The sequence below is a fragment of the Camelus ferus genome, chromosome 12, assembly GCF_009834535.1.
Source record: "Camelus ferus isolate YT-003-E chromosome 12, BCGSAC_Cfer_1.0, whole genome shotgun sequence".
In the NCBI taxonomy this organism is placed as follows: Eukaryota; Metazoa; Chordata; class Mammalia; order Artiodactyla; family Camelidae; genus Camelus; species Camelus ferus.
In genome coordinates, this window is record NC_045707.1 from 12,321,214 (window position 1) to 12,338,375 (window position 17,162).

At 62.3% G+C, this 17,162-nt stretch overlaps 2 protein-coding genes across 11 annotated transcripts in view; both read left to right on the plus strand.

Annotated features, from left to right (window-relative positions):
- Positions 1-2,247, plus strand: part of MOV10L1 (Mov10 like RISC complex RNA helicase 1) — a 39,679-nt gene extending 37,432 nt beyond the window's left edge. For 3 of the 10 annotated variants that reach the window (XM_032492554.1, XM_032492555.1, XM_032492556.1), the window contains 2 exons: positions 719-826; positions 1,374-2,247. In XM_032492554.1, the coding sequence (XP_032348445.1) occupies positions 719-826; positions 1,374-1,808 (543 nt within the window). In that variant the 3' untranslated portion in view covers positions 1,809-2,247. Of the gene's footprint in view, positions 1-718; positions 831-1,373 lie in introns of those variants that run through there. The other 7 variants (XM_032492557.1, XM_032492558.1, XR_004324424.1 and 4 more) reach the window with 6 other exon arrangements.
- Positions 2,248-6,822: 4,575 nt separating this feature from the next.
- PANX2 (pannexin 2) lies at positions 6,823-15,550 on the plus strand. Its single transcript, XM_032492565.1, has 3 exons — positions 6,823-7,253; positions 12,424-13,857; positions 14,293-15,550. Exons 1-3 carry the CDS (start codon positions 7,028-7,030, stop codon positions 14,634-14,636), a joined length of 2,004 nt encoding a protein of 667 aa, XP_032348456.1. The 5' UTR covers positions 6,823-7,027; the 3' UTR covers positions 14,637-15,550.
- Positions 15,551-17,162: the final 1,612 nt, after the last annotated feature.

A 17,162-nucleotide genomic window follows, 5' to 3' on the forward strand; every position in this document is an offset into this window, starting at 1 on the left:
GGGGCACGGAGGGTGACCTCTGCCTTTGTTCCCGGTCACTGGGCATGAGAAGGCCCGTCCCCGCGGTGGTGAGGGCAGCACCGCTGGTGCCTTCCCTCCGCGCGGCTCCCGACCCCCAGCCCATTCTCCTGGGAGAACTGAGCCTCCCTCCATGCTCAGTGTTCAGCCAAGTACATGTTCCTTTTCAGTTTCAAGGTGGTTCTTTACCGGCAACCCCTGGAGATCCTAACACGCCCTCTCCCAGCCCCAAGTCCTGCTCAGCTCGTCAGCTACCCCGCCTTCAGGACCTCTCCCCTCGTCCTCCTCCTCCCGGCTTTCCTGCTATAGTCACCACACAGCCTGACTCCCATCTTAACCGCTCAGGACCCCAGGGCGGGACCCTGGGAGGGGCTCTCTGTTCCTCACCCCAGGAGGCAGTCCGGGACCCAGCACCATCCCCAGGGGACATCCCCCCACTCACAGCACAGGGTGTCTGCACTTCTCTATAAAGCACCCCCCCCACTACTGTGCACCCATCCAGTGGAGAGGGGGGCATCTCCACGGAGGTGCTGCCCCGCCCCAGGCATTCCTTCCGAAATGGGTCTTTGCTTTGGTCCACTTAGAGCTGATGAAACATGACTTGGAATTGACAGGCCGTGCACTCAGCCTGTGCTGTGATATGTAAAGAAACGGTCAGATTTGTAAAGTTTTGTCTTCAATCTCTTTATTGCCTTCAAAGGTGGAGAAAATCAAAGTTCTTTTGCGAAATGTTGATCTGACAGATATAAAGGTTGGATCTGTGGAGGAGTTTCAGGGGCAAGAATATCTGGTTATCATCATCTCAACTGTAGGTATTTCTGCCCCGTGGGGCACTGTCTGCGCCAGGCTGCCTGGCGTGCTGGGCCCTCTGTTGCCCTCGGTGACACAGAGCAGGGGAGACCCAGGCGGCGCCTCAAGCAGCTAACTGTTGGGTGTTCTTAAAAAAAAAAAAAAAAAAGATCAGACAAAAAAGTAAAGAAACCCATGAGGCAGTAGTGAATGATGGGAGGAGGGAGGGGACCTTGCAGTGGGGTGTGGCTGGGAGAGGGGCAGACTCTGGAAAGTCCATTCTTTTATAAATGACTTTTATCAAAAGGTACACATCAACCGCAGACAGGTTAGGAAATTGAGATGGGAAAGAACGCAGCGTGGCTAAGACCCCACGCCCAGCTCAGCTCCCAGTGCTGGAGGCTCTGCTTGAGTGTAGTGAGGCCCACACCCTGCCCCCGCTGCTTTTCCCTCTTTTTAGCCAAAATGGGGTCACATGTCACATTTCTAAATGTTTGTATATATCGAGTTTCTTTCCATGCCAAAAAATTTAAAACACTGTTTTTATTAATCTTTGTGTGTTTCAGGTACGGTCAAATGAAGATAGCTTTGAAGATGATAGATATTTTTTGGGATTCTTGTCCAACTCAAAAAGATTTAATGTTGCAATCACCAGACCCAAAGCCTTGCTGATTGTGCTGGGAAACCCTCACGTTCTTGTCAGAGTGAGCTGCGGCCAGTGGGCCCAGGGGCGGGGGTCCCGGCGGGGCACTGCTGGGTGCAAGGCCAGGTCCTCTGTTTGCACAGGATCCCTGTTTCGGCGCCCTGCTGGAATACAGCATCACAAATGGTGTCTACACGGGGTGCAACCTGCCACCGGAGCTGCAGTCCCTGCAGAAGTGAGCCCTTCCGTCTCCCTAAAGGGTAGACTCTGGTCCTGCTCCCCAGGCCCACCGTCGGCCTTGCAGGGTGGAGCAGGGTCTGGCCTCATGGGCTGCGGCGGCCACTCTCTGTCCAGATGACATCTGGGGTCAGCGTCTCCCCTGCCCACACAGCTTCACAAGTAACTCTGGTGCCCCTCGGACCACGCTGGGGTGGGGGGCCGGCCCCAGCCCCACTGCGGTGCTCGCATGGGGAGCCCTATTCACCAGCCCCTGGCCTTCCTGCGTCTGCAGCCGTGTGAGCCCCCCCCCCAAACCAGAGCCAGTCCCTGAGGGGCCGGACAGGACAGCCTGTAAAGGAGGGCCCGTGGCTGTGCCCCTCCCCCCCAGGGACCGCCGTCTGTGCTGCGGCCCCTGCTGCGCGCCTTGTCCCACAGCCTTGGCCACGAGTGTGGGGCCTCAAGCCTGCCACCTGCTCATGCTGCTGTCAGCCCTGTGTGCCAGCCAGCGCCTGCCCCTGGGCAGCTACTCCATCACCGAAATAAACCCTCGAGTGGCTCACTGTGTGGCCTCCACCTCAGACGCGTACGTGCCAGAGGCTGATTATGGTTCCCCGTGACCTCTGGTCCCTGCTGGCACTGGAGCCAGCCTTCCGTTAACGTGCTAGCCACGCGAAGCCTGGGGCCCTGGAGGCTCTGCCCAGGGAGGGGTCAGCACCCTGCCCACCTGGCCCGGTGCAGCTGGGCAGTGCTGCAGGGACCTGCCCATGTGTCCCGCACAGGTGGAGGGCGCGGCGGGAGGGACAAGGCAGAGGGTGTCACATGGGGTCCTGAGGCCCCTTCAGGACCCCACGGCCTGTCCCTTTGTCGGTAGCCATAACACTGGAAATGCCATCTGCTGGCCCACAGGTGGGAAGCTGAGGCCCCAGTGGCCCAGCCCGGCCACACTGGCTCCCACGTGGGGTGAGGGTTGCTGCTCTCCCACCTGCAGGCCCGCCACAAATGGCTGTTGTCGGTCGGTTAGTCAGGGAGGGGCTGGACCCGGAAACAGAGCTGGTGGCTGGTCTGAACGTGTGAAGACTCTGGTCTTGGTGCTTCGGGAAATGCTCGCCCTTGGCCACAATCATGGCGGTCCCAGGATGGTGGCCAGGTTGCCCTAAGCAGCCTGTTGCCCCCGGCGGAGTCTCTGGAAGTCAGGGTGCCACCCTCCCCCTCGGTCTGAACCCCACGGCCCGCTCTGTGCATGGCCCCCCTGGTCTCCCCGTGGCTGTGGCCCAGCCCAGCCCCCTCCACCGTCCCATGCCTCCCTCTCTGAGCAGTCTCAGGGAGCAGGCCTCTGATACCAACTGGTGACCAGTGGAGCCCCAAAGAGCCCTAGGGGAGGGAACCAGTGCTGGCTGAGCACATGGCCAGGTCCCCCTCCGCCCTTGGTGGCGTGTGACAGGATTTGTCTCAACTTCCACCAGCCCTGAGACTGCAGGTCCAGTGCTGGGGGTCACAGGGCTCTGCCCGCACGTCCCTCAAGACTATGACCGCACCCACAGCCCTGTACACAGCCTGTTGGCCTGGCTCTGGCCTTGGTGACTGGATGTCCCAGCGCCCGGGAGAGAGAGGTGGCAGGTGTGGGGCACACCTTGGGGAGGTAGGCAGTGCCACATACCAGGAACAGCCGGTCCTGTGGGCAGTGGGTGCTGAGCTGGCACCCAGGCCAGAGGACACCAAAGCAATGACCCACAGGTGTGTCCAGGGCGACGAGAGGCCCGGCAGCGGGGTTCTGTGCAGAACTCGGGCTGCCCCCTGCACTGGGGCAGGAGGGTGCCATGCATCTGGGCAGGGCACAGAACAGGCAGGGGCCGCTGTGTGACCTTTGGAGGAGGGGAGAGAGAGGCCAGTGACCAAGCCAAGTGCTGCTGACCATGGGACAGAGTGCATGGGGCCTGCCCTCAGAGGTCAGAGTCTGTGGGAGTCCAAGCCGCCCAGACCGGCATGGACACCTGGGGAGCAGAGGGAAGAGGCTCCTGCAGGCAGCTGAGGCCCCACTTGGGTTGGTTCACTTCTGTGTTTGGAGATTCCCCCAAAGGAACTTGAGAACTGTATCCCATCACTTGTTTTTTTAGTTTCTAAAGTTTTTCTTAAGTTTTTAAAGCCGTCCGTCTCCGACACGTTGTAAACGCTGCATTGTAAAGCACAGCAGTGCGGCAGCCTTTCTGGTGTGTCTGGGGCGGCCAGAATGCCGCTGCGACTGGCACTCACCCTCGTCCACTTAAGAAGGACTTGAAAGGCAAGCTGTCCCCTCACAGCGGGGCACTGTGCAGACTCCTCCTGCCTGCAGAGCCTCGCCCACAGGGCTGCCCCTGGTGTAGAACGCACTGGGTTGAAGTTTGAGGGCAGCACAGTCTGTTCCCCTCCTGGGCACATGGCCCTGCCGGGCGAGAGACGCGCCCACAGGAGTGACAAAGGAGACAAGCAGACCAGCTCGCCGGCTCCAGGTCCTCCACCAGGTGCCTGGCCACCCAGAGGTGGTGGCTGCCCGTCCCCAGAGAGGACTGACTGGGACAGAGCTCCCAGCCCACCTGCCATCCAGGTGTGGGGTGAAATGATCCTGTGCTGTTTCATGCCATTGAGAAGCGGGGCTGCAGGTCCTGCAGCGCCACCTGGCCTGGCCAGTCGCCACCTCTGCCGCTTCTCCCAGATGATCACACACAGCACCTCCAGGGGGTCCTTGGCCTTAATCTGAGGGGCCCTGAACCTGGTAACAAGAACTTGGTCTGGGTGGTTCTTAGAGTCGTTAAGTACGTACTCAATCAGTGATGCACAGATTTGCAAATTTTCATGGAGAACTGAACATGGAAGTAAAATTGAAAATGCATCAGTTAATGAGCTGTCCGTCTTGGTGGGAGAATATCACTTAAGGCTGAAATGGGATAGGACTCAACATGACGGTTTTTTTTCTATTTTTCATTTTCATTGATATGAGAGCTGATAAAACTTCACGTAAGTAGAGACGAGAATAAAAGCTTTGCTAGAGCAGAGTCACTCAACCTTTTGAAATCCATGTGTCAAAAGGCACGTGTGAATGTGTTGCCACGGGAGAGGACAAGCTGCTCCCCCAATGCTGGCCTTCCCCAGAGGCGGATTTGGGAGCGTATCCCTCCAGACTGTGGCGTGGCCCCTGCGCCCCACCCCTGCCCTAGCACGCTCTGGGAGAGGGCGAGGGAAGGGGCTGGGGTCCAGGGTGGCACCGAGGACGTCGGCTCCAGCCCTCCCCATCCAGGCCCCGCTGGGTTGAGGACAGCGTCGAGGGGGCTGCTGCAGTGTGGGTGCAGGGGTGGCCTTCGATGAGAGGGCAGCTGCCGGCAGCTTCCCGGAGCGTGCTGGACTACGTGCACACACTCCACCAGCATTCACCGCGCACCCACAGTGCTCCAGTGGCCATGCTGCCACGCCACATCACACGCCAACTCTGAGATCACATCAAGACCAGCAGTGTTCCTCTGTACCAGACTGACCAACTGAAAAACAGAAAGCAGGGTTCCACTTACAGAGGAGCATCAACCATGACGTGAGCAGGAAATGACAGCAAAGCGGTGCCACCAGGCTTCGTGGAGAAGTAACTGTGATTCCACGGCAGGAGACAAAGGGGTGCAGGGGTGCAGGAGTGCAGCATATGCTGTGTTCAAGGAGGGGTGACTTAACACAGCATGGACCCTGTTTTCCCCAGTCCTCCAAGATGTCCACGGACAAGTGCAGGCCATGAACTCTTAAGTCATTATTGAAAAGGATGGTGGGGGACCCTGCAAAGCCATAGGAAGGAAGGCGTGCTGCTGTGGGGGAAAGGGCAGACCCATGACTGGAGGTGCCCGGGGGGCTAGCTGGGTTGTCTGGAGGTGTCTTGGTGGGTATCTGGGTTTTCGAGGGTGGGGGTCGGGGTTATTTGAGGTGGGAAACTGGAGGCAGCCCAGCTCCCTCAGCAAGTAGGAGACAAGTCAAATGGACTGGAAGCTAGGGATGGGCAGCATTCAGAAACATGCATGAACCTTTTAAAGAAAGATTTTTTTTTAAGTGTGAAGCTCAGGCTTGGTATGGGACATCCTCCTTTCTGAGCCCCCCCCGCCCCCCCACACACACAGTGAGGGGGAATTAGCTCACAACTGCCACCAGAGGTTCTGCAGATACGGATGCTCGAGACAGACTTGTTGGATGAATTACTGAATTAAGTTGAAACTCCAACTATGCTAAATATTTCACAAAGACGGCACGCGTATGTTCTGCTACAGGGGGACAGGGACCTGCCGGGAAAATAAAAAGTGGAAAACCGCAGCGAGTCTTGCAGGCAATTGGCATGAAGGTGGCAGCTGTGCTCTTTGCTTGAGACCAAGCCCAGTCCTGCGCCGTCGTACCTGGGGGAGGGGGGATGACAGCTGGGACCGTTGGGCACTGGGGGTCGGAATGAAGGAGGTAAAGGTCAGAAAGGTGGCAGGGAGCCAGGCCAGAAGCACGGGACCCCAGAGATTGCCCCCGGAGCTGGCACGGGCCTCCGGAGAAGGCTGTTGACCGAGGCAAAGCAGTGGGGTGATGGGGAGGAGGTGCAGGGCTGGAGAGGAAGAGGGCCGCGTGGAGGTGATGCGAGGGCCCCGGCGGTGGGTCAGGGGGCTAGGCGCCAGGGCCCCATGGCCGCCCTGGAGGGGCGCTGAGGAGACGCCCCGCAGTGTCCGCCTGCCCGCTGCCCCAGGGTGGGGTGCCAGTCCGCGACACCGGGCGGGCGGGGGCCTCGGCGCCCACAGTGGCGGCCAGGCTTTGGTAGGGAGCGGAGAGCGACTGCGGGAAGCGGGCGAGGAAACCCCTCTCCCGGGGCGGCTCCGGGACCACGCGTCTGGAAGAGGGGGGCCCGGGACGCCGCGGGTCCTAGCCGGTCTCCACCGCGCGCGGCCGCCCCCGCGCCCAGGGCGAGGGTAGCCCCCGGCTCAGCCACCCCCGCCTCCCCACCCTGAGGACGTGGAGGGACCAGTCATTGTTCATTCATTTTATTTAATTTAAATATTTTTTGCAAAGTCATCGTCGGCGCCGCATCTGCGCGCGGGGAGGGGGGGGCGGAGCCACGGCGCGAGTTGCCGCAGGTAAACAGCCCCCTCCCCGCGGCGGGACAGCAGCCGCCGCCCGCCGCTCGGGGCGGGGGTCCCGCCGCCGCCGCCGCCCCCGCCGGAAGGACACGCCTGGGCCGCGCCGGGGCTGCAGCCGAGGCGGGGGCGGCGGCCCCTGCGCGCCCCCCAAGCACCCCCGGGCGGCCCGACCCCTGCCCGCGGGGCGGCGGCGGAGCGCCCCCCCACCGCCGCCGCGGGCCCCGCGCCCCCCGCGCCCCCCATGCACCACCTCCTGGAGCAGTCTGCGGACATGGCGACGGCGCTGCTGGCCGGCGAGAAGCTGCGCGAGCTGATCCTGCCGGGCGCGCAGGACGACAAGGCGGGCGCGCTGGCCGCGCTGCTGTTGCAGCTCAAGCTGGAGCTGCCGTTCGACCGCGTGGTCACCATCGGCACAGTGCTCGTCCCCATCCTGCTGGTCACCCTGGTCTTCACCAAGAACTTCGCAGGTGAGGCCGGGGGCACGGCGGGAGGGGCGCGTGCTCTCTCCGCCACCCTCACTGCTGCAGCCGGCCACGGGCCACCCCGCTGGAGCCTGCGAGTGAGGGCGGTGCCCGGGTCTCCCCGCAGACCCTCCGCACTCCACCTGCCCCCACCCCGTACCTGCATGGGTCCCCGCGGCTGCCTCCCAGACGCCTCTCCTCCGATTTACTGATTTTACCTTCCATTCGCTCACCGTGAGCAGGGGGGTGGGGGGGACTGACTTGGACCTGGTGGTCCCAGGAGAAAATGAGACTTTGGCTAGGGAAGAAGAGGGGACCAGGAGGGGGAGTGAGCAGGGTCTGAGGGAAGGAGTGGCCAGTGGGGACCAGGAGAGAACGTTACAGAGGATGAGGACACCCATGCTGCTGGGCCACGTCCTGGGGCTGGACATGGGGTGAAGACCCCTGAGGAAGAAGTGGTCAGATTCTGGTCGGCTACTGGGGTTGCTGGGGAGCCTGGGAAGGTGGTGGGCAGATGCCCATGAGGCCAGGCAGGGCCTGGAGGAGCATCAGGCAGTGGTGGGCTGAGCAGGAGGCCCGGAGCCTGTGAGGGCTTATGCAGGTAGAAGAGGGAACTGGACAAGGGCAGTGACCAGAACAGAGTGGACGTTATGCAACGTGGAAGCCTTACGTCAACATACACGGTCCTGATTAGATTTTGTGCATCGTGGGGGCACCTGGAGGGCCTCCTAACGAGAAGTGACCCCAGGTGAGGCAGGAAGGTGGACAGAAGGTGGTGAGCCAGCCAGTGACTCCTGGGGACATGGAGGAAAGGGAGGGCACTCCCGGGTGCCACCGCACTCCCCACGGGTCGGGGCGTGGGGACAGGAAACCCCCCCACCCAGGGTCTGGCTGGCAAGGGGTCTCAGAGCCCAGGTGTCTAGGGAGGTCCCTCCACAGCTGTGCTTGAGGCCAGGGGCGGCAGCCCGGGGCAGAGAGAGCCCCTCGAGGAGGGAGAGGTGCGGACAGTCGGGCAGACGTTCTCGCATCCTGTGCTGCGTCTTTCACAAAGGACTCACCTTTTAGGGTCCCTGTGACCTGGGGATGCCAGACCTGGGGTGGACAGGCTCCTTGTCCCATTGCTGGGGCCAGGCCACGCCAGGAAGCACAGCCCACGGGGGCCCGGGGGTGAGTGCAGGTGTGCACAGATGGCGCCGTTTCCTGGGGCGAGGAAATCTTGTTCCAGGTCACAGAGCAAAGGGGGGGGAGCAGCAGCTTCAGAGTCCTTACTTGCTGATGTCCTGCGACCGCGCTCACGCCCTGCGTTTCTCACAAATGGGAGGTCTGTGACCGCCCGGCATTGAACAAGTCTACTGGTGCCATCTTTCCAACAGCGTTTGCTCAGTTCTCACAATATTCTCACAATATTTCAAACTTTTTCATTATTACTGCACTTGTTACAGTGACCTGTGATCAGTGATCTCTGACCTGACTATTGCAAAAAGATTACTACTTGCTGAAGGCTCAGAGAATGGTTGGCATCTTTTAGCAATAAAATATCTTTTAATCAATTTATGCATTGGTTTTTAAGGCTTGCACACAGTATGTAGACATGGTCTAGGGTAAGAGTAATTTCTGTTTGCACTGGGAAACCGAAAGTTTGTGTGACTCGCTTTATTGTGCTACTTGCTTCTTTGTGGCGGTCTGGACTGGCCCTGCAGTGTCTCGGAGGCTTGCCTGCAGTGGGTGCCCTGCGGTCATGAAGGGTCCCCAAGGTGTGCTCACCCCAGCTCAGGAGAGGCGGCGAGCACTTTGCCCGCTGAGGACTGGTGAGCTGCGGGTCCCTGTGCCAGTGGGTTCCTGGGGACCCAGTCTCCAGGGTGGGTCTTTGAGAAGTGAGCCCCCTCCCCACCTAGCCAGCTCAGGAAGAGCTGAGGCGGCCCCCCGACCCTGGGGCAGCCCAGGAACCCACCTCCTTTGGTGGCCTCTGAGGGTCTCCTCTCCCTTCTAACTCTAACTTCTAACTCGCTCTAACAAATGACCACAAACTTAGTGGCCCAAAGTAGCAGGAATTTATCATTTACGGCTGTGCAGCTCAGAAGTCTGAAGCGAGTCAAGGTGTGGGTGTAGCTGGCTGTGGAGGCTCCAGTGAGAAGCCAGCTCCTTGCCTGTCCCAGCTTTGAGAGCTGCCCCTTCCCCAGCCCCTCCTCCACCTCCAGGGCCACCGAGCACATCTTCTCTTCTCTCTGACCCCTGCTCCGTCCTCACGCTCACTCTCATTCTCACCTTCCTGCCTCCCTCTTATAAGAATCCCTGTGTTCACATCAGGCCCACCCAGATAATCTAGAACCATCATCTACCAGCAAGAACCCTAACCTAACCCCACTCTCTGTGGAGAGCTACCTAGTTGCAGGGTTGGGAAGCTGGCCAAAGCAGCCTTGTGGAGTCTGGGAAGGGTCTGGACCTCGCCTGGGGCGGGGGGGCTGGGAGGAGAAGAGGGGGGCCAGGAGCCAACTCTGGGGGTGCCGGAGGCAGGGTTCTGCCAGCCCAAGGAGCAGCCTCGGCTGAGCAGGGGGCCCAAGAGGCGGCTGCCCCCACCCACGTGGAACGGGGGCTGGTGTGGGCAGGACAGCGCAGGCAGCTCCACGTCTGGAAGGGTCCTCAGGGTGTGCGGGTTGGGGAGCCAACTCAGAGGGGGTGGGGCCGCTGCTGTGGAGGGCCGGGCCAGGCCTGATGGGAGTAGCGCAGACTGGTCCTTCCTGAGGCTGCCCTGGCCCGGCTTTCCCTGCTTTCCCCTCGATGCCATCGTTGGCCCTGTGCGCTCAGCCGTGGGGTTTCCAGGGGCCCCAGGTCTGGAGCCCCACAGTGCCAGCCTCTCAGGAGAGGTGCCCTCGGCAAGCTGGCCAGGTCTGCATGTCCCCATCAGACATCTGTGCTGTCACCACTGTGTTGGAGCACCCTGCACTGGGGTCCCCATGGCTCAGCGATTGGCCCCACCCAGAGCCAGGCCCAGCGCCCAGGCTCCTGAAGCGTGAGCCGGGACGTGCAGCCACAGCTTCTCCTGCCGTGTGCATCCTGAGCACCTGCAGGCGAGATGGGTGCCGGCTCTGCCGGGCTGTCGGGGTGCCGTCTGCTTTGCAGGCGTAGGCAGATGGAGGAAGGACAGAGACCCCAGAGATGAGCCCATGGGGCCCCAGGGCTGGGCCTCTCCTGAGCCAGGGCTCATCCCTCCTCCCCTGCCAGCAGACACAGAGGCGGCAGACGTGAGAGGATACGGGGAGCCCGTGGGGGCCCTGCTCCTCTGTGCCTGCAGCATGGGGTACAGGCCCCCCCACGCCCCAGAGCTGGGGCCTGCACTCGTGGTCCAGTGGTCCTTCAGGGCGGGCCTCCCACCGCCCTGTCCTTTTCCCCTAGAGGAGAGCGTCTGCCCTGGGGTCGGCGGTGGGGACAAAAGTAAGTGAATAAAATGCTATCTTCTCAACCACAAGGGTTCAATCATGTCCCTCTTCCATGTTTCTCTGAGCCCAGCTCACCACTCGGTCCCAAGTCTGTGTCCTTGTCAGGAACCTTGAGCTGTGGGTACCGGCTCTTCGTGACCTGCCCATCCGTGGCCAAGCCCCCATCTCTGTGCCCATGGCAGCAGCTTCCTCATAGACCCCCTTGACCACCCCCAACTGTGTCTGAACCAAGCTACCCTGCCCGCCCACTTCTGCCCCTAAGCCCTCCATGACTCCCAGTGCCCTCCAGGTGGAGTCTGAGGGCCAGCTGCCATAGCTGTGGGACCATGCCACCTGGAATGCTCAGGTTGGTGTGGGGCTGTCGTGCTGGTGGCAGTGCTGTGGGGTCTGCATGGGTAAGAGGCCAGGTGACCTCCCAATACCAGGGCCGCAGGCACTTGTGAGGTCTCTGGCCAGATATGTAGCCAGCCACCGTCCCTAGCCCCCTCGGCCCCTGTGAGGTACAGCAGTGACCGTCTGCCTCTCCCAGCCTCAAAGGCCAGGCCCAGAGTGGAGCAGTCCTTGTGGTAGGGGTGAGGCCTGCACAGACAGACAGGCATGGGAGTCCCTGCTGCTTCCTCGTGTCAAGTCTCGGATGTGGGGGGCTTAAGCTGGGGCAGAGGGAGACTGAGCAGACCTGGGGGGCCTTCTTTGGGATGAGACAGAGAGTCCAGGCCAGGGCCACAGCATGTGGGTGGGGCGGGGGGGATGACCTCTTGTCAGTGGGACGGTGTCGTTGGGCTGGGGGCCCAGGGCTCTTGGCTGCCAGGAGGTCACGTGCCCCCTGTCCATAGTGAGAGGGGCTGGAGTCTGGCCAGACAGCAGCGTGGCCCAGCCTTGAGGGGCCGTGAACATCCTGCACTAAGGATGGCTGGAGCCTGTGAAGCTCTCCCCTCCTGGAAGTGTTCAAACATGAGACCCATCGTGGGGCCCGGCGCCTCACATGTCCTCATGTGGGAGGGAAAGCAGTTCAGTGATGACCATCTTTCCTACAGTTGGAGAGTGCATGCCCCCGGCGCTGTCTCAGTGGCAGACTCTGCAGTCCCACCGGTAAAGGCTTCCTGTTGGAGCCCAGGGCCCCCAGGCCTGCCCTTCCTAGGACAGCGCAGGTCCTGGGGAGACTCGCCTCCCCTCTCAAGGTCCGCCAGGGCCACGTTTGTTTTCCTTTGGTTATTTTCACCAGAACTGTCTCTGGCCAGGTAGGACCTGTCTAGGACACCTGCACTTCTAAGGATGGAGCCCGGGGCAGTGCCAGGCCAGGGGCTAGTCCAGCTGTGTTGATGGAGGAGGGACCCTGGATGAGTGGTGTGGCTTGTCCTGTCCGCTTTGGGACTCAGTTTCCCGGTGTGTACCTGAAGACTTTATGGTATTTGGAGAGGGGCCTGAGGCTCCAAGGGCAGGTTGGTCCCCCAGGGCTGCGGTTGGCATGACTGCACCCTCCACCCTCAACCCACCTCTGCCTTTGCCAGAGCTGATAACGGCATGTACGGGGCGAGAGGGGAGCCAGAGTGAGATCTCTCATGTCTCCTTGGCTGAGACGGTGAAGGAAAGCCACCTGGAGCTGGAGGGTTTGTTACCCGAATGGCAGACCCTGTGCAGGCAGACCCTGTGCAGGCCGCTGTGCTGGAGGGGGCTCAGGGCGGGGCAGAAGGGAGAGGTCTGATGCCCCGGCCCCAGCCCCCTCTCCTCTCTGCCCCCAGAGGAGCCCATTTACTGCTACACGCCGCACAACTTCACCCGGGACCAGGCGCTGTACGCCCGCGGCTACTGCTGGACGGAGCTGCGGGACGCGCTGCCGGGTGTGGACGCCAGCCTGTGGCCATCGCTGTTTGAGCACAAGCTGCTGCCCTACTCGCTGTTGGCCTTCGCGGCCATCATGTACGTGCCCGCGCTGGGCTGGGAGTTCCTGGCATCCACGCGCCTCACCTCCGAGCTCAACTTCCTGCTTCAGGAGATCGACAACTGCTACCATCGGGCGGCCGAGGGCCGCGCGCCCAAGATCGAGAAGCAGATCCAGTCCAAGGGGCCCGGCATCACGGAGCGCGAGCGGCGCGAGATCATCGAGAACGCAGAGAAGGAGAAGAGCCCCGAGCAGAACCTGTTCGAGAAGTACCTGGAGCGCCGCGGCCGCAGCAACTTTCTAGCCAAGCTGTACCTAGCGCGGCACCTGCTCATCCTGCTGCTCAGCGTGGCGCCCATCTCCTACCTGTGCACCTACTACGCCACCCAGAAGCAGAACGAGTTCACCTGTGCGCTGGGCGCGGCCCCGGGAGGCGGGGGCCCGGCGGTGCGCGTCAGCTGCAAGCTGCCGTCCGTGCAGCTGCAGCGCATCGTGGCGGGCGTGGACATCGTGCTGCTCTGCTCCATGAACCTCATCATCCTCGTCAACCTCATCCACCTCTTCATCTTCCGCAAGAGCAACTTCATCTTCGACAAGCTGCACAAGGTGGGCATCAAGACGCGCCGGCAGTGGCGCCGCTCGCAGTTCTGCGACATCAACATCCTGGCCATGTTCTGCAACGAGAACCGCGACCACATCAAGTCGCTCAACCGGCTGGACTTCATCACCAACGAGAGCGACCTCATGTACGACAACGTGGTGCGGCAGCTGCTGGCCGCTCTCGCCCAGTCCAACCACGACGCCACGCCCACCGTGCGCGACGCGGGCGTGCAGACCGTGGACCCCAGCGCCAACCCCGCCGAGCCCGACGGCGCCGCCGAGCCGCCGGTGGTCAAGCGGCCCCGCAAGAAGATGAAGTGGATCCCCTCCAGCAACCCGCTGCCCCAGCCCTTCAAGGAGCCGCTGGCCATCATGCGCGTGGAGAACAGCAAGGCGGAGAAGCCCAAGCCCGTGCGCCGCAAGACGGCCACGGACACGCTGATCGCGCCGCTGCTGGACGCGGGCGCGCGCGCCGCGCATCACTACAAGGGCGGCGGGGGCGACGCGGGGTCCGCCCCAGACAAGAAGCACGCCCGCCACTTCTCCCTGGACGTGCACCCTTACGTCCTGGGCACCAAGAAGGCGAAGCCCGAGGCCGTGCCCGCCGCCCTGCCCGCCTCCCGGAGCCAGGACGGAGGCTTCCTGTCCCAGGCGGAGGAGTGCGCGCTGGGCCTGACCGCAGCACCCACCGCAGGTAAGGGCGGGCCGAGGGCGGGGCGGAGCCAGGTGGGCGGGGCTGGAGCGGAGGGCGGCCCCTGGAGGCCGCAGGGAAGGGAGGACCGACCTCAACAATGCTCCCCAGATGGCTTGCACCTGGGAGCTGTTTGAAAGAGGTTAAGGACTGAGCCAGCTGGATGGAAGCAGGGACGGTCAGGCGGGACCCTGGAGGGCCCTGTGAAACAGACGGGATGAAGGCTGGGCCGCGGGCTGGCGGGGACACAGTAAGGTGGTAACGTTGAGAAGGTTCTGGAAATGGGCGCTGCTGCTCCTGGGCGAGTCCACCCAGCCAGGCCGCTGTGTGCCAGAGCTGCAGAACCCCGAGTCCCAGCCGTCCAGGTGAGGGGAGGGGACCGGAAGGCGGGGTAGAGAGGGAGGCCTGCACAGGCTCTGTGCTCTGGGCTGTTTGCAGACGCGCCCCTGCCGGAGAAGGAAATCCTGTTCCCAGCAGAGCCAGCCCTGGCCGCACTTCCCTCGGGGGGCCCTTTTCACGTCTGCTCGCCCCCTGCAGCCCCCGCCACGGCCCCGCTGTCCCCAGCCAGCCTGAGTAAGGCTGACCCTCTGGCCATTCTGAGCCGCAACGCCACTCACCCGCTGCTGCACATCAGCACCCTATACGAGGCCCGGGAGGAGGAGGACGGGGCCCCACGAGCACCCCCGGACGTGGGCGGCCTCATCACCATCCCCCCCCCACAGCAGATCCTCATCGCCACATTCGACGAGCCAAGGACAGTAGTGAGTACCGTGGAGTTCTGAGGGGACGGGGCTGCCCAGGCCTTCCATGCCCCTCTGCATGATCGCGGTGTGCCACTGACCCCAGCTGGCCCCGCACATACACGGCCTCAGCTTTGCCCAGCACTGCCCACACCCCCCGGCCTCCTGTCCGCATGCCACGGGGCTCAGCGCCTCACCCACCCGGCCCCCTAGATGGCATCGTCGGGGCGCTGGCTGGGCCAGGGGCTGGCCGTGACCCCAGTGGAGCCCCCAGCCAGAAAGGCCTGGAGCCACCCTCTCCCCTGCATCAGGCGCTCGGCTGCAAGATGAAGAATTTATTTTTTTAGTTGATTTTGTCTTGCCTGGGGTGGGCATGCTGGCCCGCGAGGGGCAGGGCAGTGGCAGGATGACTCAGGAGGGGCTGGGGCTGGCGGCACCTCTGGGGCTTGCCCTCTGCAGACACCAGGACCCCTCCATGGGAGGGGCTGGGGTCCGCCACCCAGTCAGAGATCAACATGCACTTTCTCCTTGTTCCCGACACCCCTGTACTTCACTACGATTACTGTAACTAGCGAGTGTGCTTACTATCAGGAGGCTCAGGACGCATCCCAAAGGATGGCCTGTGTGAGTGTGCGTGAGTGCGAGCATGTGGGCAGGAGGGCGAGGGCGTGGGCGTGCCAGAAGCCATGTGCGTGACCGGGTAAGCGTGCGAGTGTGTGTGCGAGTGGGCACAGGGTTGAGGCCGGGAGTGGGCGCCAGCGTGCCCATGAGGGAAGGAATCCAATGCAATAACCACGTCCCCTCCAAGCCACCAGCCCCTAGCCCGAGGGTCCACGGCGCTCTGTGGGAGCCCAGGGCAGGCGCTGGGCGGGTCTATCCCTATTACCTCAGCCACGCGACAACGTGACAGTATTAACAAGGTAGCACCGAGCATATCAATAAATACTATTCTGATACCCCTGAGTCCTGAGTGGTCCATCCTGCCGGAGCCTCCTGCATCCAGGGCCCCGCCCAAGCTGCACATCTGGGGAGGACTGCATCCATGGCAGAACAAGGGCACACGGCTGCCACTTGCAGCTGACGTTGTGGCCTCCTGGGCCCCAGGGGAATGGACACAGCCTCAGTGGAGAGGAGTGCATCCCCCCGGAAGCCGACATCTCCATCAGATGTGGTGGGACGGGGCTGCCAGGTGCCCTTGGGGGAACAGCAAGAGCTAGCAGGACTCAGGTAGTCTCCCCGAAGAGACGCCCTGAATGTGGTCTGATGGTGCTCACATCACCAGGGTCGAGAGTAGGGGGGGCCTTCCTTACCAGATCAGGATGCAGGTGGAGATGAGGGTGGTCCCGTGGATGCACCAAGGAGTCACACACCCCACAGGCCATGGAAGGAGACCCCAAGGGTCTGAAGAGAGGCTCCTGGGGGCAGGGACCTGGGGCAGCTAGGCCAGAAACCCTTGGGGGCTAGAGCAGGTGGGGTGCAGGCCCAGATCAGTGCGGGACCACCTGCTGCACCACGTGGAGGCCTGACTGGCTTGGCCTCCTTGAGGCCCCTCTGCAGGCCCCGCCTGGGGCAGCTGCAAGCTGGGCAGGTAGGGCTTCCCAGCAAGGGGGACGGCCTGCACCCTAACTTGTGCTTTAAAAGTTGGTCTTTTGTCATCACTCAAGTACGATGAGGCCAAGAGATAAGGAGATGACAGCCATTATAAAGATAGTTTATCAACGGCTCCTGAGAGGCGAGGCCGCCACACCACGGGGGCCATGCAGGGAGGCACCAGGGTGGTCGGGAGGAAGGGAGAAGGGACACGTGGGCAGGAGCCTTTTCTGTGGTTTCTCAGGAAGAAATGCAAGGCTGGGTGTGCAGGCTTGGGCCCGGCTAGCCAGAATAATCTCGGTGGGCTGTGCCTAGTTGTGGGGTGCCTGGCCTGGGTGATTAGGGCCTGTGGAGGGTAGCCCCAACGACATACAGTACCCTGTGGAGAGGGGCAGGCTGGGGTCTGGATGGCTGGTTGGCATGTGAAGTTACTTGTAATCTCTAGGAATTGGCTGGCTTTGGGAGGGGCGGTCTTTCCAGGGTCAGCACAGACCCAGACGGCAAAATGGGACGATTAGTACACCTGGTCCCCAGGAAGAACCCACCCTCACCAGAGTCAGGACGCTCTCCTGGGCCCAGCATCTCAGGTCACGTGGCCACTGCCCCTTGGGCTGGCGCTCCCCATTTCCACGTGCACGGGGAAGGGATCCCACAGGCCCCAAGGGGGCTGACCAGGGCTTGCAGCGCCCCTCTCGTTCCCTCGCAACCAGCCCCGCTGTGATGGTGAGCCAGGCACGGGGCCAAGGGGACCCCGTGGGCAGGGTGGCTGTGCCCACCTGGGGACCCCAAGTTGTGCTGACCTCAGGCGTTTCCACGGCCCCTCTGCCACTCCAAGCGGGGCTGGAGTCCAGCCCGGCCTTCCCTCCCCTGCTCATGCTGGCACGGTGGCTCTGCTCAGAGTGGAGACAGTCCCAGAGCCCTGCAGAGGGGTGTGCGCTGCCCGGCACTGTGGTGACTCCCGAGTGCTGCTGGCCACAG

Bases quoted from the DNA above. Each gene is read 5' to 3' on its own strand.
- PANX2 (XM_032492565.1), top strand. From the start codon at position 7,028: ATGCACCACCTCCTGGAGCAGTCTGCGGACATGGCGACGGCGCTGCTG. The intron at 7,254-12,423 runs GTGAGGCCGGGG...CTCTGCCCCCAG, and splicing joins CTTCACCAAGAACTTCGCAG to AGGAGCCCATTTACTGCTAC. The intron at 13,858-14,292 runs GTAAGGGCGGGC...GGCTGTTTGCAG, and splicing joins GACCGCAGCACCCACCGCAG to ACGCGCCCCTGCCGGAGAAG.